General features: G+C 38.2%; 3 protein-coding genes and 1 long non-coding RNA gene across 7 annotated transcripts; 2 read left to right on the top strand and 2 right to left on the bottom strand.

The window, feature by feature from the left end:
• Positions 1-270: 270 nt before the first annotated feature.
• On the bottom strand, positions 271-3,889 carry chchd2 (coiled-coil-helix-coiled-coil-helix domain containing 2). Its single transcript, XM_056756554.1, has 4 exons — positions 3,713-3,889; positions 3,091-3,340; positions 813-1,011; positions 271-589 (listed from the first exon to the last, which is right to left on the bottom strand). Exons 1-4 carry the CDS (start codon positions 3,757-3,759, stop codon positions 579-581), a joined length of 507 nt encoding a protein of 168 aa, XP_056612532.1. The 5' UTR covers positions 3,760-3,889; the 3' UTR covers positions 271-578.
• Positions 3,890-3,944: 55 nt separating this feature from the next.
• On the top strand, positions 3,945-6,515 carry LOC130428479 (uncharacterized). Of its 2 annotated transcripts, none has more exons than XR_008907469.1 (3): positions 3,945-3,991; positions 4,245-4,376; positions 5,823-6,032. It is a non-coding gene; the product is annotated as an uncharacterized LOC130428479 (long non-coding RNA). The 2 variants fall into 2 exon arrangements; XR_008907470.1 differs by lacking the exon at positions 3,945-3,991 and adding an exon at positions 6,388-6,515 and having other exon boundaries at positions 4,134-4,376; positions 5,823-6,259.
• Positions 5,018-14,007, bottom strand: hnrnpl2 (heterogeneous nuclear ribonucleoprotein L2). 3 transcript variants are annotated; one of them, XM_056756551.1, is made up of 14 exons: positions 13,878-14,007; positions 13,224-13,342; positions 12,714-12,951; positions 12,552-12,637; positions 12,215-12,311; positions 12,050-12,122; positions 8,843-8,875; positions 7,603-7,671; positions 7,133-7,392; positions 6,935-7,056; positions 6,642-6,843; positions 6,502-6,559; positions 5,820-5,924; positions 5,018-5,696 (listed from the first exon to the last, which is right to left on the bottom strand). In XM_056756551.1, exons 1-14 carry the CDS (start codon positions 13,962-13,964, stop codon positions 5,638-5,640), a joined length of 1,608 nt encoding a protein of 535 aa, XP_056612529.1. In that variant the 5' UTR covers positions 13,965-14,007; the 3' UTR covers positions 5,018-5,637. The 3 variants fall into 3 exon arrangements, with proteins under 3 accessions (XP_056612529.1, XP_056612530.1, XP_056612531.1); XM_056756552.1 differs by lacking the exon at positions 7,603-7,671; XM_056756553.1 differs by lacking the exons at positions 7,603-7,671; positions 8,843-8,875.
• Positions 14,008-15,942: 1,935 nt separating this feature from the next.
• LOC130428480 (delta(3,5)-Delta(2,4)-dienoyl-CoA isomerase, mitochondrial-like) lies at positions 15,943-21,630 on the top strand. The gene is made up of 10 exons (XM_056756555.1): positions 15,943-16,193; positions 16,905-17,070; positions 17,371-17,459; positions 18,387-18,511; positions 18,653-18,701; positions 18,789-18,853; positions 19,808-19,878; positions 19,980-20,051; positions 20,846-20,996; positions 21,212-21,630. Exons 1-10 carry the CDS (start codon positions 16,163-16,165, stop codon positions 21,314-21,316), a joined length of 924 nt encoding a protein of 307 aa, XP_056612533.1. The 5' UTR covers positions 15,943-16,162; the 3' UTR covers positions 21,317-21,630.
• The last annotated feature ends 59 nt before the right edge of the window (positions 21,631-21,689 follow it).

Here is a 21,689-nt window from a genome sequence, read left to right as displayed (position 1 = left end):
GAGGTTATGGATTTGTGTATAATGTTTTGAGAAATTGGTGCATCATTTCAAGAAATGTTTAAACAATCGAGTAAAACTGTAATTGGAAAAAACTAAGCTTTACTGGTCATTTTGGAACCAAACTCTTTATATGCAATGTCACGTGTGCAGTGTGATGTAATTGACATGATTTATTAAGCATTTTATACATTCTGTTAAATAAACTCAATGAGATGACTGAATATTTGAAAAGAGGTTATATTTAAATATGTACAGCAACAGTCACATGCATTTCAGTGTTTAATCATTTTATTTGCAATTCAAGATCACATTATTACAACAAAACATTATTGTTTATGAGAAAAACACATCTCTTGTATTGAAGCAAAACAAACAAAAAGCAGCAGCTGTCAAAAATAACACATTACTACTAAGCATCAGATATGTTACGCAGCATTTCTCCAAAAACACTACTTTTACATTTTGCATTTCTGATATTTATTAACATCACTCTTCTGTGCCATTCTCAATTATTTTTCTAAATGCAATCAGGTGGAGAATAAAGAAGGAAGAGCCGTGTCCGTGTTTCCATCTAAATCTCATGACAGTCCTGAGGAAAAGAAAAGTACTTTTAATACATACTAGTAACTACACGTCGATACTTTTCTTTTTAACATTTTTGTATTAAGATCGGTTTGAACATTTACTTGAAAAACTATACGAGAACACAGTTCAGTTACACCCTTAAAAAGCACTGGCATGACACACCTTTACCATAGTAACAGTCCAAAATGTATATATACATACATAATATACTTTTATAATATACATACCATTGGCGAATTTGCATTGTTTCAGTACTTCGCTGAATCCCTCACATAGTTTAAGGTCGCTCTGGGTCTGAGCACACTCAATGAACTGCTTCAGCTCGTATGAACAGGAACTTTGCTGTAGTGTGTCCTGCTGGTACATGGGCTGCTGTTGGTACATTGGCTGAGGCTGTTGGTACATGGGCTGACCCTGTTGGGGCTCCTGAGGAAAACATTTGAGAGAAAAAGTTATTAGGATTTGTTTGAATTCATACTTCTGATATTGCATAGCAAAATTTTCACTACACTTTACTCAGGAAAATCTGAGTTAAACCATTTTCTTTAGGGACTGAATATGCCTATATGTGTTGGATGTGCTGCATCCGAAAAGCATTAAAGGGATAGTTCATCCAAAAATGAAAATTCTGTCTTCATTTACTCACGCTCATGTAATTTCACACCTGTATAAACTAAAGACATTTGGAAGAATGTTAGTCATTCTCAGTTCCGGGACATCATTGACTACTACCATGGTAGGAAGAATTAAATGGTAGTCAAAGGTGCCCGAGAACTCTTTGTTTTCCTAAATTCTTTAAAATATCTCATTATGTGTTCAACAGAACAAAAAACTATTTCTTTCCCAATATGGTAGTGGATGGTGTCCCAGAACTAAAAACTGCTAACATTCTTCCAAAAAGCTTTCTCTGTGTTCATAGGAACAAAGACATTTATACAGGTTTGGAGCAACCTGAGCGCTAGTAAACGATTACAGAATTTTCATTTTTGGACGAACTATACCTTTAACGGGTACATATGGTAACACTTTACAATAATGTTGTATTTTTTTATTGCATTAGTTATACTACTACAGCATTTATTAATCTTGGTTCATGTTAATTTCAGCACTTACTACCATATATATTTGATATTTCTAAAGTTAACATTATTAAATATACACTTAGTGAACTAGCATGAACAATTGTATATACTAACATATGAAAAACTATATTTCTCATTGTTCGTTCATGTTAGCTAACGCTAAGTTTAACAAATACAACCTTTTAGTAAAGTGATACCAACATTACACACTAATGCTTGTCATCTGCATGTGGTGACAATCACAATCACATTTTCTTTCTTAAGAAGAAGTTATGGTTTCCAACAAGTCTGCATTGAGGCCATAATAAATATTTCAATACATACACCCAGCGAAACGTTTAAAGCCTAAAATAAAAACACCTGGGCTGCATCCGAAATCGCCTGCTTCCATACTACACATAAGCGAAAATGATTGAGTCACGAGTAGCATGTCCGAAACCTCAGTATGCAAAAAACAGTGGGCGAGAAATACCCGGATGGTCTACTTCTTCCGCCGAGATTCGTGAGTGTGGATCGGACGGACACTTTTCTATCCCATGATGCCATGGGAGCTGAGCGACGGTCAAATTTCAAAAGTAAATCAAATAAATATAGGGGGAAACTTTAAGGCGGACACCCGTTTTTAATGTAAGTGCCAAGTAATGAATTTCTCATCTTTAATCGCATACTGTGACAGTACGTACTCAATTTGAATAAGAATCTACCTATCGGCCGTTAAAACGGTACGTTCTATATAGTCTGCATATTTCGGACATACTGCGTCCGCCATGTTTTATGGTCATGTGACCCATATGCTCTTTGACCTATAAACAACAACCTACAGCTGAGCGTTGATAAAAACATCATTCGGGCAAAAGAACTTCCTTTGTTGGCACTTATATTAAAAACGGATGTCCGTCTTGAAGTTTTCTGCAATATTTATTTGATTTACTTTTGAAATTTGACCGTCGCTCAGCTCCCATGGCATCATGGGATAGAAAAGTGTCCGTCCGATCCACACTCACGAATCTCGGCGGAAGTAGTAGACCATCCAGGTATTTCTCGCCTACTGTTTTTGGTTTAGACATACTATTCATGACTCATACTCATTTTCGCCTACTATGTAGTATGGAAGTAGGCGATTTCAGACGCAGCCTATGTTTTTATCAACGCGTGTAGGTTGTTGTTAATACGTCATAGGTCAAAGAGCACACCTGACCCTGAAAAGAGCACACCTGACCATAAAATATGGCTGACGCTGTATGTCCGAAATATATTCATACTACACCCACTTACACTATATGGAACGTACTGTTTTAACTGTCGATGGTATGTACTTCAAATGCAGTGCGTACTTTCACAGTATGCGATTTCGGACGCAGCCCTGGACTTAAAACCAGCTGAGATTTGGGTTATTACACAAGCTGACATAAGTAGTGTTTACCTGATAAGTCACATCGGGCCTAGCAGCCTCAGATTGTCCTCCTCCACCGAAGCCACCGGTCATGGCATGACCTATCGTGTGCCCGACTGCAGAGCCCACTGCAACGCCTGCTGCAGTCGTCGCCATCTGGGCGAACATACCCGGCTGCCGGGGAGCAGCGGCGGCCACTGCCGATGGTGGAGCCGGGGCAGTTGCTGGGGCATATGATCGTGGAGGTGCTGCCCTAGCCATAGGTGGAGGTGAGGAGAAACTAAAAGACGACAATGAATTACTCAGAGATCTGGGAACCCGTTTGATCAACCATTGAAAACAACCAAAAGCCCATTCACGCATTGTACACACACCCTTAAATGGAGTTAAAAAATGCTTTCATAGTGTTCTCGTGTCATTACAAAACTACTACGTCATAATGACTCCTTTGTAATGATGTAATCAAAAGACTCGTGAGGTTTTAAACAAATCCAAACAGTTAAAATGTCATTAAGAGACCTCTGCTGTCCAATAAAAATGCACATATCGACGACAGCACACATGGTTGTTCATAAGAATAACTGTCAACGTTAGTTCCTGACACATGACTAGCACTCATTTCTACGCTAATGTTACGCTAACACACACTCACCTTGGAGAACTCATCCTCGAGGTTCTGCTTCGGCTTCCTCTCGGCATGTTTGCGTTTGTTATTACTTCCACAAAAGCCCAGAGACTCGATTAAATCTGTTGTTTGGATGTCACGTTTAGATAACTCACTGTGCTGTTCTGACCTTCGTACTGTACTTATTACATCCGGGGAAGCGAACTTTCTGGTATGTTACGTCAGCAGGCTCCACTTGTGCGCACGCGCGAGCTGTTTTTCAAAATAGAAGTGGGGAATTATACGTGTAACATTCTTGAGTCTGTTGTAAGATTTCTTTCAGTTTATTTTTAACTGTATTTAATTTTTTTTATTTAAAAAAACTATGTTGATATGTTATATTGATTTGTAGGGCTTTGCGGTGTATTCATGATGTCCGTCGTCTAACCTGAAATTGTGTTTTATACCTAGAATAAAAAAATGTTTTTGTGGAAGTGTAATTTTATAAAATAGCCCTTGTTTGACTGACCCTGCGGTTCAATTTGCCTACTTAGTAGGTACTGTTTTTGTGTTGAAATAGCAGATACATTTGAGTGCATGGCAAAATAGATGGGACGTACTAACAGGAAGCGGAAGTGGCCGTTGTTGCCTAGACAACATTGTGGCCAACAACTGTCACACACATCAAAATACACCTCTTCTTTCCATTAAGGTATTTATAAATGTATAATTTCGTATGTAATGTTTACTGTATAGTTACATTTGTTAATTTAGTGACGCATCAGTTTTATAACTCATTGCAGTGGAGCGTCACTAAACTCCGCCAACTCGCGGTGAGTTGTGGGTAATATCCGCCGTTTGTGTTCTTTGAATACTATTATGACGGACAGTATGCTTATTGGAACGCAGGGATCGTCATCACATAACATCCTTACATACTCATTTCCCCGCCACTGATGGAAGCTTCGTGCAATCCGTGTTTTCAATGTTATTCAGCAGGGGGTGCTGTTGCTTATCTTCTGAAGAGGTTCAGTTTATAAAACATAACATTTTGTTTGTTAAAAGACAATATAATGTATGTTAATATACTCATAGAAGAAAATATGGGGCCGGATTTTTGTGAAAATTATCAATCCTGGCAGGCGATATTTACATATTACAATAAAGTTATTGTTCTATGTAATATATTGTCATCTCACCTTGCTTGTTCATTAACTATAGTAACAAACCTACTTCCTATTCTAAGCTTCACAGACCAAAGTCAAGATAAAGTTTGATCTGGGAAGCTTAAAGCAGCTTTGTGAAGCTAACATTCAGTTCAATATGCTTCGTAATCATAAAATTGTGGAAATGTTGAATTAAATGCATTTTTATTTAGGCTCTGCATACACCCAACGTTATTTCTGTTCTTATTTTACAAAGCAACCATTCCTCCTAGTGAGCGCATAAAATGATCCATTTCTCACAATAAACTCTTGAGTGTCGCTGAGCCGCTTTTAAGTTTTCATTCTTTGCAGATCATCAAATTGATCACATGTTTGCAAATGCCCGACCGTAACATTTAGGCAGCTATCTAAAACCCAAGTCTTGCACTTCTTCCACTAATAACAACAAAAACCCGTTGTCACTAATTTTATTTTACAATCCAAAAAAATCTCTTCTTTACAGGTCGACGTTTCTAAAAGTAAGGTGCCGAGCACACAGCTAACAGTCAATTACAATAAGCAATAAAAAAAGGAACAAAACAAAAGGTAACAAAAAGAATACTGGTACAAAAGCTTTTCGAATCTCCTCTTAAAAACTATTTGAAAGGGTTCAGTCAGTTTCACTCTCTGCTTGTGCTGTGGCTCAATATAAAGGACAAAACTTAACAGATCGGCACACCCACTCGCCCAAATGAGCCAATAAAGGACAATAAACGTAGCAAGTGAAGATGATGAGGGTTGATACTGGGACATGACGAAATATGCTGCTTAGTTTGCGTGCTGTGCAGTGGAGAAGCACAGCTTTAGCGTATATGGGTACGGGCCATCTGCAAAAAAAAAAAAAGAAGATAAGCAAGCATTCACTTTCAACATTCATTGATCCAAAGTTGTTAATAATTAGAAATCAAGTATCATTACATTGAGCTTAAACAGACAAAATATCTACTTACTAGGATTCTTCATCTGGTAATGGTTCATCATGCCAAGGGCTTCCATTGCATCATTGACAGACTCCCACTCCAGAAGCCCAGACGAACTCTTCTCTGATGAGGAACCTAATGAGAACCAGCGAGAATGAAATATCAACAAGAGATGGACACGACGTGCAGCCATATTGGACGTAGATCTCTTATCTTTGCATGATTAAATTATAATGCAACCTATCTTGACCTCAAAATGCTTGTTTTCTCAAACTAATGTGTAGTTTAACCTCGGAAAACATTTATGAACGTTTATTTATGATGAGTGGATGTGATTTTTGGAACTTAAAAAAACAGGACTTTATTCAATAGCATTGCAAAGCTAGGAATAGACGCAATTTCTATTTATCATTACTCCAGTCGTGGAGGGCAGAAGAAAGGACGACAGTTACACCATAGATGGCATGAGGGTAAATAAAACTGCATAACATGCATATTAAATGAATGTGAAAACTATAATAATGAATAACTGATCAATTGATAGCAGAACTAGTATGTTTTAGAGCCAACTTTAAAATTTCACGCACATTCCCAACAGACGGATGAGAAGAAAAAAAACCTGGATTCTGTATTCAAGGCCAAATTTCAATCCGAAGCCTACCTCAAACCCAACACTTTAAGACTTTATGACAAGAAACTTGACATCGCTTACCTTTTGCTGCAAAAAGTTTGACACTAGCAGGGCTTTTCACATCAAGCTCCTCACAGACCTGAACAAAGTTACAGATCAACATCTTAAAGATCAAGTCCCGTTAACAGAAAAGCATCAACTCATATCTGACATGAACTTACTCTAGTGAAGACCTCTGGAGAAGCTTCTGGTGCTGCATTGAAAAAGTGAAGAACGTTGCTGGGATGCTGGATGCGGTTTTTTGCTGCCTGCTCTGGAGAAGTAAAGCGGTTGTTTCTGCTGCCATGAAAGTCTTTGAAGCTGCTGCTCCCATCCTCCAGCTCATAAGACTGCCCGGGCATGATGGCCTGTTGCTTGGACACACTTAAGAAAAAGCCAATTAAGAATCGGTTCTTTTGCTCTTGATCCGAGCAGATAAATGACACAAGCCAACCCCTTCAGATTGAGAACATACCATACGTTGAGCTTCTGGTTGAACAGGAAGTTGTTGTTAAGATGAGAGATGGCACGGTCTACAGCGTAACAGTCTCCCATCTCCACCATTGCAGCTCCAGGTTTACTCTTCATAAATTTCACCTGCATTTGGAGTGAACAATGCTCAAATAAAGCCGTCTGTATTTTGACAAAATCAAAGAAGTTTTGTTTCACATACCCGTTCTACATTGCCATACAGGCAAAAGATGTTAAAGACCCGATCTGCGTTTATCTTAGATGGATCCAAGCCATAGACCATGACCACTGGGGAGTCTGCATGTGCGCCATATTCACCCGGGGGTGGAGGAGGGGGGCCGTACTGTCCTCCGTAGCGTTGACTGGTTCCGCCACGCCTCGGACCACCCATGGGCGGCCCCATTCGCCGCCCTTCGTAGGGTCCAGCACCGTAGCTCTCTTCTTGGTATCCGTGATACCCACCTGAGAACCAACAAACAGACTATCTGTGATGGTTGTGGGCAGTTTAGGAAACATTTCACATGGCCTGCGTGTTAGTTTAAGCTTTAATGTCAACACAGCACCATCTTGCTGCCACTGTGATGAATGCGTCCCGATTTGCAGATGTTTTAACAATCACAGCCCCTGTTTGCGAAGCATATGTGTTTACGCGTGTGCCCCAGCGAGCCTTACCATACTCTGGAGGGTGGTCTCCCAGCAGAGCCGGCTGCCTCTGGCGCTTGTTGGGGTTGGCATTCATATCTGAGAGGCGAGAGAGAGGAAAAGACCAGAGAAAGGAAAGGGGTACAGGCAAAAAGAAAGGGAGAGAGAGCGAAAGATGAATTCGCGGAGAGGCGACAGGACAGGACACTGACTATGTGAATGTTCACATGACTGACTTGAGCTTTAAGATAAGCAGAGAGAACAACACAGAATATTAGAAAAAAGTGGCAACACTATAAGAATGTCTAAAAAAAACATGACTGGGTCATGTCACACACATTTATACTTTGAATTAAGACTTACAAAATTTTTAAAGGGATAGTTCACCCAAAAATTATAATGATTTTCTCACCTAGAAGTTTTTCTAAATGTGTATAAATTGCCTTGTTCTGATGAACACAGAGAAAGATATTTGGAAGAATGCTTATAACAAGACAGATTTTGCCCCCCTTAGTAGGAAAAAATACAATGGTAGTCAATGGTGCCCCAGAAATGTTTGGGGTACGACATTCGTCAAAATGACGCTTTTGTGTTTAACAGAACAAATATTTGTAAAGTAATCTTTCATACTATGTGAGTCGAGATCTGTCTGGCTGTAAGGATTCTTTCAAATGTCTTACTCTGTGTAAATAATGTCAGAATTTTCCTTTTCGGGTAAAATTGAACCCAAATTCTCATTACTGTAATACAAGTAATCTTGAATTTTCTGGAAATGTATTTCTTATATCCCAGTTTTTGTTATATCAAATCATTATACATTATAGATAGTATTTATGTACTATGAAGCATAAATGCTCTGCAACATAAACGCCAGTTTCTTTTCTAACAGCACAGAGAATTGTGGGAAATAGGCAAATAACATCAGAATGAAAGAAATATCAATGGTCTGATAAATTATTTCCTACATCTCTTTTGATTTTGGAGTGTGAAATGACCCATGCATGATCTCGACAAGTTTCACCTCGCACTATTACCATTCTTAACCTGTTTAATACAGTCAGTCAGATGTATAAATGTGTGCTTTCTGTAGAGATTCCAGCCTTAATCAGTTAGTTAGGAGCTCAAACCACATATCACAAGACGGCAACAGTAAGCGAGATAGAGAGAGAGAGCTCATTGGCTGATCCCCTTGGCAATGTAAGCATGTGATGTATAACAGTAGGGAGTGAGTGGGTGGGGATGCATAGAATGTCTAAATGCAGACACACACCTTGATTTCCCCCATTGCCATCAGCATCTGCACCTGTTCAGGTACACACAGTGCAAACATAAATCTCACTCACATTTCTGAACATTAAAACAAGTCGTATTACTCTACATGAATGCTTTAAAGTCACAAAAACATCTCTTAATCAGTGAAACAATGCATCAAATCAGACCAGCCATAAAACAGAACGGAACTTATTATGTTATCACATAAATTGTTCACAACCAAGCATAGTGCACGAGGGGTTATTTTTAACTAGGGATGTTACGATTCACTGTAAGCCGGTTGTAAATCCATTTGAAACATGTGACGATTCAAGACGGTTGAGATGTAAAATGAACCGCAATACACATTGTGAATAGCAGGGGCCGCTGTGTATACTGCAAACTTGGATATGCTGATATTTCTTAAAGGGATACTTCAAGCTTGAATAAAAATTTCCCCTACCCTCAAGGGATCCTCAGTTAATGTGACTTTTTTCTTGAAGTATAATGAAGTCGGAGATATTATACCACGTCTCCATTTTTTGAACAAGCCCCTTCTTGCCTGTAGCGGATGTTCGACATTAGGGTTAATAGCATTTTATAATAAGGATTTTTATCTTAAACTAATGCATCTATTCGCTCCAGAAGACCTTTGTTAAGACCACAGAGCAATTTTTCAATTGATGGATGCACTTTTTAGAGCTTCAAAAAACCGTCTCCCATTCACTCCAATTTTACCGCTTGGAAGTAAATGTATACGTGGTTTTATAGTACAGACAAAGTCTTTTTACTTTTGTATTATTCATTTCTTAATTAAATTGGAATTTGTTTTTGCAGTTTTTTGTTATTTGAGTGAATGTATTTTTATTTTACAATTAAATTTGCAACATTGAAGAAAAAATAAAAGGGCAGTTGTTCATTTCTAATTTGTAGACGAGGAATAAATCGCATCGTGAGATCAGTATCGTCAATCACATCGGGAGCCGAGTGAATCGTTACATCCCTATTTTTAACATTTTAACTTTAAAGGTAACAGCAAATAAAATTCACACAATATATTTCCAAGTATGATACTTTTCAAAAACATCAAAAGAAGACAATGCAATGGATTTAGTGACATCGGACGCTTTGAATACAAAAATTCATAAGAATTTAGTTTTTTTGTGATCATGTTTTTGTTTGCATCAGCTAGCCAAACTGATCTAACTTTTTTAGCTTTCCAACTTTTCTTTGGCGCTAACATGCAGAATTTGGCCAAACTGGGCCCTGTCGGTCAAAAAAGGGGTTCTACGACATATCTGACAATCGCACCTAAATTCGTAAAAGCTCAACCCAACACAGCAATGTTTATAATAAACCTTGCCGACTTTCGACCCCAATTGGAAGAAAACTAAACAACTGGGGAGAAAAGGGGAAGTTAGTCAAACATTTTCTCACACGTCCCCTCGAAACATTACACTATGAGAGTATCACTCCAAGACAACAGAAGCTTGGGGTTACTTACAGGACAAACTCAAGGGTTGGGGGTTGAGAGACGAGGCAAGTAGATGATGCCGTAACTTAGCCATCGTTGAGCATGGCGTCCTCTTCCTTATCGCACTTAAAAACGTCCAATTTCTTTCTTCCATCAGTCCATTCCACTTATTTTCCAAGCGTTTCTCGTGTCAGTTACAAAGCTCCACTGAGGTCGGCATCAGTTTTCTCATTTCAACAGCTTCTTTCTCAACGGCTGAAAACCTGGAGCAATTTGTGTCCAATTCAGACTGACTGGCGCTTCCACTAGAGACACATAGCCAACCTGCATCATACGGAAGGAGTTACACAGTAGTCATTGGACTGAAAAAAAGGGAAAAATGTCACACATTGAAAGAGAGAGGAAGCGTTTAGGAGAAAGGAAGGACTAAAGAAGTACACGGGGAAGAGGGCGTATCTGAAACAGCAGCCTCCAAGCCAAATCTTTGAAAGGCTTTAGGGGAAAAGTTGCCATATCATCTGTCTGCATGTCAGTGCATCTGCTTGTCAGAATGTTGTTTGCTGTGTCTTCGGTGTCTCGAGTGGTTTTGTGTCATCAGCTGTAGACGAGTGAAGAGTCAGTGTTGTGTTGTAATGATCGGCGAGAGAGAAGGCGTAGCCCAGAGAAAGACAGACAGGTTCAGAGAAAGCTTTTTTTGAGGGGGTATTGGACGTCAGTTTGACACGAATGATGAGGAGGCTTTTGTTTGTTTGCATTGTGGTGTGTTGTCACTTTTCGAGATCCCTTATGAGCAGTGAAGTTATGGTGATGTGTGTCTTGTTCTCGAGCCGTTAAAAAAAGGCTGAAAGGGTGTTGGAGCCAAAACTACTTGCACCGACAACCCCAAATCCTTCAGTGTGTTGTGCCGTGGTAGCATGTCTTCGTTGGCAGTGTCGGTTCTGTGGGAGTGCGAAATGTTGCGTGGTCAGGTGTTTGTCAGGATGCCTTGCAGTTTGACGAGAGTAAAATGAGTGTTTGTCCATCTGGAGAATTTTCTCACAGCGATAGGAAGCAGTTGTGCTTTGTAGACTGATAGTGTGAGCAACTTGTTGTGTCTTCAATGAAATATAGGTCATGTCCCCCAGTGTCCAGATGTACTGAGTGTTGCTGGAAGTTTCTGTGCTTTCGTATTGGTCTCTGAATGTACAGCATGAATGTGAGGAGCAAATTGCCATGGGCGAGCACCAAAGAACATTTCGTTCAGAAGAACTAAGATTTGAACTTTTTGGGGTACGTCATCAGACAAATATCTACGAGTCAAAGCCATGTCTTAAAGTCACCATGAAACCAATATTAACCCCATTTATTTTACTCACCTCTGGTTAAACACTACCAACCAATTTTTACAATCCAATCAAATCTTAAAACATTTTGCGATCAACATTTCACATTGACTTTAAGAAACCATGCAGTGATACGGTGCTGACCCAGTAAGCCACTTGCCCCTTACACTACCGACTTTAGATGGGCTTTGCTGGAAAAGGAAGCTTGTAAGATATTAGGAGCACATCCTGAGGATCACAAGGATAGAGCTTTACCTCCCCCTCAGAGAGCCAGAACAACATACACAACATATAATGAAGACGTTGGTATAACCTAAGGTGAGCGGTAGATTGATCGCTGCAGTTCTTGCCCAAGACCCACCCGCTTATTTCCCCACAGTGGCAGTAAGGGCGCTGAGCGATGTCAGAGCAGACGCAGAGTTCACGTTACCTTGGCCGCTCAGGTTTGGATTGGTGTAGTCCCATGTGTCTTGGTCATTCTTGAATACATTAAGACGTGTCGGCTGGAAGGAAAAATAAATTTGTTGTTTTGTTTAACTTGATGGTTTTTGCTATTTCGCCCATCACTAACATATACAATTTTGACGATCCTCACCTTTGCATACTCGATCTTCAGAGTACAGCAGCCAGAGTATATGTCAGCCCCGTTAAGCGAGGCTTTGGCCCTTTGGGCACTCTGAACGGAGTCAAATGTGCGGGGAGTTAAAGAAATATGACTGTAATCAAGTCTTGTAAATACAGACATTGTTATCTAGAGTATTTTTATAATGCAGTATACTTAAGAAAGGTTAATGAGATACACAACCCCTTCCAGACATCATTAAAAAAATTACGGCAGGTTGAAACAAGACCGAATCTTTAAGATATATTCACGAGTTCTATAAACCGCTGCATTCTACCAAACATCCGTAGCCTAAAACACAAAAGGATATTCGACCATGGCCTGGACACCATTCTTCCTGAAGATGACGATTCGCTGAACAGGACCACAGTTGTTGCAAATTGTATACAGAACATCCTGTAAAAACAAGGCCGTTAAAACCAAACATTTTTGAAAAACGGCAAACATATTACGTGCCGATAGTGAGCTTTACCGTGGTTATGGGATAAATAGGGTTCATGATTGTGAGAAGCAAAACATTATTAACACTGCGGGAATCATCAGGGTCTCCCGGCCTGGATATCTTCTGACTGGTAGAGTAGTTTATGAACGCAGGGTGCCCGGCAATGTAGATTTGGTTGTCGTTGGCATAAGTAACAGCATTGCAGGACCCATTCATGTCCTCGTATTCAACCAGGGCTTGGCGCTTCTTTGGCATCAGTACAACATAACTGCAGAGAATTGGATGCAATAAGAGGCATAAACAAGATACAGCACAACTAGCGAGGTCAGATTCATACATCATTAACGTCTTAAGCACTTAGTTGACAGTATAAGTGCAAAATACGCAAATGAAGGGGCGCCCAAATGAATTGAGACATCTCGAAAACATAAGATCACATTATCTATTAATTCTGTCACATATTCTGTTTCCTATTCTCCATCTTTTTTTATATATATATATACATAAGAATAAAACAGTGAAAACTAATTTTCATATTACCTGATGGTTCCAAACTCTTGCAGGGCTTCAACAATGTCGGACTCCAAAACCCCATCCACTAACCCTCTGACATGCACCACAAGAGAGGGGAGGGTCTTGTGAGGATCTTCATAACCTTCCTGCAATGTAAACAATTCAATAGTTCAAGCGCAGGCGTGACACACTTGTAGGTCATCAACGTGTTAAACTCGCATGCAAACAGCAATATGTTTGGTTTATAGCAATATAAAGACATTGTATATGTGCAAAACTAACAATTGACATATTTTGAACACTCCTCTTTGCATATTATGAACACAATTTCCCATAAGCTTTCTTTTTCTAATGAGGTTACATACAACATCCATTCATTCAGCAATATTAGAATTGCAGACATGTGTTACAAAATCAAATCAATACCCTCTAATATAACGTATATATCAGATATTATTAACATTTCAACGTCATGGTTTGTTATTTTAGCACATTCGGCATATTTCCAGTATTTTTCTGTAGTGTAAATCCCAGGTTGCTGTATCAGACCGTTAATTGTTTGGTTAGCAAGTAGGCTAACTCTTGCCATTTCAACCTTCAAAGCAAGCTAAATACAACTTTATAAAATACTCAGGTAAATACTAAACTATTCAATAGTATCTTTATAAACTCTCGTCTTACGGTCGCCATTCCACCTTCGTTTTCGGTTTTTTGCCGTTTCGTCGCTCTGCCGCCTTCGCTGTAGTAGCGGGCCGTCTGTGCCGCCATGTTGTCCCGTAACGATTCACGCGCATCAAAACGAAATGGATGAAAACTACAGAAAATGGGCTAGGCAAGGGAACGCCCTTCTGAGAAGAACGACAAGTCTTACTGGTGTAAATAAACTGTCAATCAACATTGTAATCCAATGAAAATAGTGAAATTCAATATTGCGGTTTATGATTGGATAAAACCAAATTGCCAGAAAGCGCTTCTCTGTGATATTTTTATCATTGAAGTGCGTAATATTTGTATAATTGTATATTTATAAAATTGTTATAATATATTATACACATTCTCTAGCTGTATCAACCTTTAATTTGTTAATGTATTTTTTTAATCTGTCGTCTATGTATCTAATGAGAAGCATTATATATTCAGTTATATATGTTATATATTCATTAGTTTATAATAGCATGTTTTCAATAACACACATTAACATACACTTAAATGCAGTTATATATAAATTACATGTCTCTCATATTAAAAAACTGTACCTAAAAAATAGAGGGGATGATACAGTTATATAGATAAGTATTGAGCACACTGTTTTTAATAAATCTCTTTAGAAAAGACAAACAATAAGAAGGCATGAATACGGTCAGTCTGATCAATTGTCTTCCAGAAACTGTAAAGCATGTACTGATTTAGTTAATAAAAGCCACACGAAAGGTAAAGACTGCAGTTAAATAAGAAAATTAATTAAATTATCTGACTTTATAGAATGTGCTAAACAGTTTTTATAGATTTAATATAGCTCTGTTTAATTTCCTAAAAAAAGCAAAACTGTATAACGGAATATAGGTACAGTTTATAATCAACGCCTCACGCCACCCCGGTAGGTGGCGGACATTGCAAGATAAGTTGGTTTGCAAACCGCCATAAACATCAAAGAAGAAGAAAGGCGTAAATAAAACATGCCGAATAGTTCTGCTTTTATTTGTATTTAATAATAGCAAGTTATTTTACTCGATAAACACAGTGAAGTTTGACAACGTCTTTGAAGTGTCAAGGCGGCACTTTTCTTTGAGTCATAAACAGACCCCGAGTCCAGTCAACGTAAATCTCGGTCAAAGGGCATCAATGACGTTTCTATTCAGAACTGCGTTCAGAAGTAAGTCGTCGCGAATATTGTTTGGTCGAAATTACCAAAAATATGAGTTTGGAAAAATTCTGTAATAATGCTTTTCCATAGATGAATGCAAGTGGTTAATTTCACATGTATGAGTTTGGGTCACTGGGTAAAGGGTCAGGTGCTATTACATCTGAAAATTCACTTCATATGATCTAGAATAACATGAGATGAAGAAGATTAAGTGATTTACACGATACATGCTCAAATGCCAATGACATTAGTACATGTAAATAATATAAAATGTTTATATGTTCATTATTCTGCAAATAAGCTCTATTGTGTGTGTGTGATGAAATCTACAAGACTTTCACTAATCACTTACCGTGTCGTCTATGTATCTAATGAGAAGCATTATATATTCAGTTATATATGTTATATATTCATTAGTTTCATAATAGCATGTTTTCAATAACACACATTAACATACACTTAAATGCAGTTATATATAAATTACATCTCTCTCATATTAAAAAACTGTACCTAAAAAATAGAGGGGATGATACAGTTGTATAGATAAGTATTGAGCACGCTGTTTTTAATAAATCTCTTTAGAAAATTCAAACAATAAGAATGCATGAATCCGGTCAGTCTGATCAATAGTCTTCCAGAAACTGTAAAGCAGGTACTGATTTAGTTAATAAAAGCCACACGAAAGGTAAAGACTGCAGTTAAATAAGAAAATAAAATAAATTTAAATTATCTGACTTTATAGAATGTGCTAAACAGTTTTTATAGATTTAATATAGCTCTGTTTAATTTCCTAAAAAAAGCAAAACTGTATAACGGAATATAGGTACAGTTTATAATCAACGCCTCACGCCACCACGGTAGGTGGCGGACATTGCAAGATAAGTTGGTTTGCAAACCGCCATAAACATCAAAGAAGAAGAAAGGCGTAAATAAAACATGCCGAATAGTTCTGCTTTTATTTGTATTTAATAATAGCAAGTTATTTTACTCGATAAACACAGTGAAGTTTGACAACGTCTTTGAAGTGTCAAGGCGGCACTTTTCTTTGAGTCATAAACAGACCCCGAGTCCAGTCAACGTAAATCTCGGTCAAAGGGCATCAATGACGTTTCTATTCAGAACTGCGTTCAGAAGTAAGTCGTCGCGAATATTGTTTGGTCGAAATTACCAAAAATATGAGTTTGGAAAAATTCTGTAATAATGCTTTTCCATAGATGAATGCAAGTGGTTAATTTCACATGTATGAGTTTGGGTCACTGGGTAAAGGGTCAGGTGCTATTACATCTGAAAATTCACTTCATATGATCTAGAATAACATGAGATGAAGAAGATTAAGTGATTTACACGATACATGCTCAAATGCCAATGACATTAGTACATGTAAATAATATAAAATGTTTATATGTTCATTATTCTGCAAATAAGCTCTATTGTGTGTGTGTGATGAAATCTACAAGACTTTCACTAATCACTTACCGTGTCGTGCGTGTATATTAATGTATAGATGGACTTAAAATCTGTGCCGTAGCAATATATTAAAGAAAGTGCCATTCGTTTTAAAGGTTCAAGCATAACTGTTCACAAAAAGAAGGTTGTAGATTGAAGCCGGTTTCAAAGACAAGATTTAAAGCTAGTCCCAGACTAAAATGATTGTTTGAACAGTCTTAATTGAAAATAATTTGCCCTGACATCTTAAAATATGTCAGTGCCATTGTTTAGTCTCAAGATGCAAACCAGTAATGTTTTTATAAAAGTGCCTTAAATATCCTACACTTTAATTAAATGTTTGTGGATCATGTCTGTAATATCCGTAATGTTCATGTGTATTTATCTTGTCTGCTTAGAACAGGGTCTGTTGATTCCTGTCTTGAATGCTGTCAGAGGAATGTCCACAGGAAGCCCCACTCCACCCTTCACAACCCTGTCAATCAGCCGCCCGGCCGATACCATCACTCATGTCGAGTTCTGTCGACCAGAGAAACGCAACGCCATGAACAAGGCTTTCTGGAGGTGCATGTGATCTGACTTCTGTGAATATGCCACATGCGGCTTATATTCATTATTAACTAATGCTATACTTAAAGTTCAAATGAAATCAAAATTCTACTTTGTAAATTCACATATGTGGTGTAAAATTCATTTGTGCAAGTCAATCCTTAAAGTCCTCTATCTTTAACATCAGTTTACCGATTTGGATCCATTAACGTGGAAACAAAGACGGTCGCATTTTCCGGTTTACACTTAAGTTACAGAGAATGCATTATAATACTGTTATGTTGAATTGCTGTGTTATTTCTGTTTTCCTCGTAGTGAAATGGTCGACTGCTTCAATCAGATAGCTGAAGACAAAGAGTGTCGTGTTGTAGTGTTCTCTGGGGCTGGCAAGACCTTTACAGCTGGTAAATCCACACTACTACACTAACACTTTACAGCCAAATCTTTTTTATGCTTTTTCTGTGATTTATGCATTTGCCAGATGCCTTATCCAAAGCAACTTACAGTACATTTACGGTGTACATGAAGTCATGTGTCATTTACTAGAAATGAACCAACTGTCGTGGTGAAGTAAGCACCATCATCCACCAGTTGAGCTACAGGAACATTTATCATTTGAAATCATACAGGTTGTTTTAATATGAAAAATGTGCTTTTAAAAACATTAGAAGCAGTAATGTTCCATCTCTATGTTCCAACCTTCCTGGGTCATTGTCTCCATCTCACAACCATTTGGTGATCAGTGGACCGGGCCGTCCCTCCCTTTATCTCAGAGCCCAAAACATACAAGCCCAAATAAGTATCATGGGACCCTCTCCTTGTGGACCCACCGTTTAAAGGGATAGCTCACACAAAGATGAAAAATCTGTCATAATTTATTGTTCCAACCCTGTTTAAATGTCTTTGTTCTGCTAAACACAAATGAAGATATTTGGAAGAATTGTCAGTAGCTAAACAGATCTCATCCACCATTGACTCCCATAGTATTTATTTTCCCTACTATGGCTTTCAATGGGGGAAGAGATCTGATGTTCTTTGCTATGTGTTATCTGATGTTAATTCTATGACTTTTCGTGCATTACGTTGGTCAACTTTAGATGTATAACTGGCTGGGAGCAAGAGGCCTTTTTCGGACAAGATCTTGTTTGCGAAATCTAGCTCTTCGTACATGGAATGTATTAGCTATGCATTAGTTATAGTGATGCTTGCATCAGCAGATACTGCTTGTAACTAAAAGCACTTTAAGATATAAGATATATATTCGGCCTGTAGCACTAAAGACACACGAATGACACATTAACTAAATCGTAATCATTTGATTCCATACGCAGGGATTGATCTTATGGACATGGCCAGCGATATAATGCAGCCTGAGGGAGACGACACAGCGAGGATCTCATGGAACTTGCGGCAGATCATAGCCAAATACCAGGAATCTTTCTCTGTTATTGAAAAGGTGACTTTTGATGACATCATTCAGAAGAACATCTCAGTATATCCACATGGATAGGCAGTCATACAAAGGCGGTATTCACTTCATGTGGAGGTGTGACATGAACAAAGTGTTTTATATCGTGTCTGTGATGTTTCTATGCAGTGTCCAAAACCAGTGATCGTGGCCGTTCATGGTGCGTGTATAGGAGGAGGTTAGTTTCTCTTACACTATGTACGTTCTATTGTGATTATTTTAGTGATGAATAAAACACATTTTTCCTTGTTATGTGTTCTGACAGGGGTGGATCTGATCACGGCATCTGATATACGACTTTGTACACAAGATGCCTGGTTTCAGGTCAAGGTGCGTAAAAGAGGATTTTCATTGTGGTTTACTCTTATATACTCACTGAACACTTTATTAAGTATATCGTGCTGGTGCTGGGCTGGATCCCCTTTTGCCCTCAGAACTAGCTGTGGCATTGATTCAACAAAGGATACATTCCTCAAAGATTTTGATCTAAATTGAAGGACAACAACTAAATCTCAGTTTATTCGGATGCACATTCATGGGGTAGATCCCAAGTTGCTGTCTTGAATAGAGATTGGGTTTCCGTGTTGCTGCCACGTGGTTAACATGAATGAACAATATATAAGAGCTTTCCTGTAGCTCAGTGGTAAGAGCATTGCGTTAACAATGCAAGGTTGTGGGTTCAATCCCAGGGGATTGCAAATACCTATGTAAATGTATAGGTGCAATAAAAGTCTCTTTGAATAATTGGGTCTGCCAAATGCCTAAATGTAAATTTAAATGTAAATATATATAACAGGTGTACCTTCTGTGCTCTGTGAGTGTATATGTATACATAGATTATTGTATACATAAACATGCAAAACTCTATCTTTAAAACAAAATTCAGTTTAAGTATCTTAAAGCAACACTTTGTAGTTTTTCGACCTTTAAATAATGTCACCAAAATTATTTCAGAGGTAGAACAACTCTTAAATGGACGAATTTACTGCCGCTGCTACCTGAGCAGCCTCATAGCGGCTACAAGCACCCTTTGTAAGTTCTGTGTTCGGGTCGGTACACAATGCCCCGCCCATCCCCTGGCTGCGGAAGACTGCCATATGGTTTCCCCAAAACGTTTCTGTATTCGCTGTAAATTCACGTAAATAATGTCGCTGTATAAGCTTATACACATCACTGGTAACAGGCAATTGCGCTTATCAACCACATGTGGGAAGCGTGGGCAAAATTTCTATAGTGTTGCTTTAAGTTTCAGATGCCTGTATTCATTTATTTTTATCTGAACAGGAAGTCGACATCGGCCTGGCAGCTGATGTTGGGACTCTGCAGCGTCTTCCCAAAGTTATTGGAAGTCGAAGGTATACAATATGCACGGAATCTAAAGCTGTATTATACATCTAGTAACAAGAACATATTTTTTTGCAATTTAAAAGTAAAATGTATTCATGTTGTCTTTGAGTTTGGTGAACGAGCTGGCATTAACTGCAAGGAAGATGTATGCAGATGAAGCTAAAAGCTGTGGATTGGTCAGGTGAGATATTTAAAGTCCCAGGGAAATTAAAATGAACTATTCTTATTTTTTCATGAAATATTGCAGCGTTTATAGGAAATACTGTGGGCTTACTTAGGTCATTTTCTTTTAAAATTTCACGTAACCGCATAATCTTCAGTTAAATCTAAAATGCACTTCCGGCCATAAATGACGATCCATCTGAGATGACGTAGATTAGACGGCTTGGCCGGAGCATCCGTTAAGACCTCCCCATTAACTGTCAGTCTGCTGCCAGTTTAATTTCAAAATGCAACGGCTGTTTTAACACATCCAATCAATTTGCGTTGAAAGACGCAAGCCACGCCCACAAATTTTCTCTTTGAAATTCAGAAGTAAAAACGATCACGTACTAGAGCGTGTAGCTGTATTAACAAAACAGCATGGCCTCGAGTGTAATTTTGCTACTTTAAAGTGACTACATCATAGTAAAACAAATGATATGTTTATAGTATAGTAGGGGGGTATATTCTACACCATCTTTTTTTGCCTTTAAAGTTGATTTGTAATGTTAGCTATTGTTTGTTATTCCCAAAACATTCGCAATCGGTTGTAGATATAATTTCCAACATCCCTTAGCTTTAATCCTACTGTACTTTTGATTGAACTAATGCCCACAGGCTGTAGACTGGCTCTTTGATTCTTTAATCCTTTAATCAAAGACTTCTAAAGCCACAACCTTACATTGTTGCGCAATGTGTTTGTTGTCAATATGCATTTGATCATTTGAAGAAACTTGACATTGCTGTTCTCGTGTTCTCTCTTCTCTAACACAGCCGAGTGTTTCCAGATAAAGAGACCATGATGGCTGGAGCTCTGGAGATGGCAGGAGAGATCGCTAGCAGGAGTCCTGTAGCAGTCCAGGGAACCAAAATCAATCTTATTTTCTCCAGAGATCACAGTGTTCAGGAGAGCCTGAATTACATGGTGAGATCTAAATCAGTCTGACATAAGAATCATGCCCTTATTTAAAATTCACATTTTTAGGTTGTGTAGCAATCCTTTAAATATTTTCAAGGTTATTAAGAGGAAATTTAAATATGGGACAAAATAAATATATGCCATTAAAGCATGTGACACCCATAATTGAAACATAACACTGTTCTAACCTGTACTTTCGTTTGTCGTCGGTCCCTCTGCAGGCCACCTGGAATATGAGCATGCTTCAAACCCATGACCTGATGAAGTCAGCTCAGACAGCGATGGAGAAGAAAAGCCCTAAAGACATTATTTTCTCTAAGCTCTGAAACTCTGTGGAAGCATCTTAACTCTTCGTTTTAGTTTTAAGTTCGGGGAGAAGAGTTCTGTTTCTAGATCTGGTTAACTAAAAGTTTGATTCAGTATTTTTGTGGGTGGCTTTAATAATGTTTGGCACACAAATGTCAGTTTAACCAAAAAACTACATCACAGACGACGTTTAAAACAAAATCATTTAAGATCCATACCTTAGATTGTGCTTTATGTACCTTGTCATTTTTTGACGACGACTTACACAATATGACGTGACAATGATGATTGTACTGTTTTCTTAACATTAAATATAAAAGAATTGAAAGATGAATTTACTCCTATATTTACATATCGACAGTGTTGCAGGGTTCAATGTAAATGTAAAAGTCC

This window comes from Triplophysa dalaica, chromosome 9 (genome assembly GCF_015846415.1).
Source record: "Triplophysa dalaica isolate WHDGS20190420 chromosome 9, ASM1584641v1, whole genome shotgun sequence".
Classification (NCBI taxonomy): Eukaryota; Metazoa; Chordata; class Actinopteri; order Cypriniformes; family Nemacheilidae; genus Triplophysa; species Triplophysa dalaica.
The sequence above is the reverse complement of the archived record's forward strand: the minus strand, read 5'-3'. Positions and strand labels throughout refer to the sequence as shown.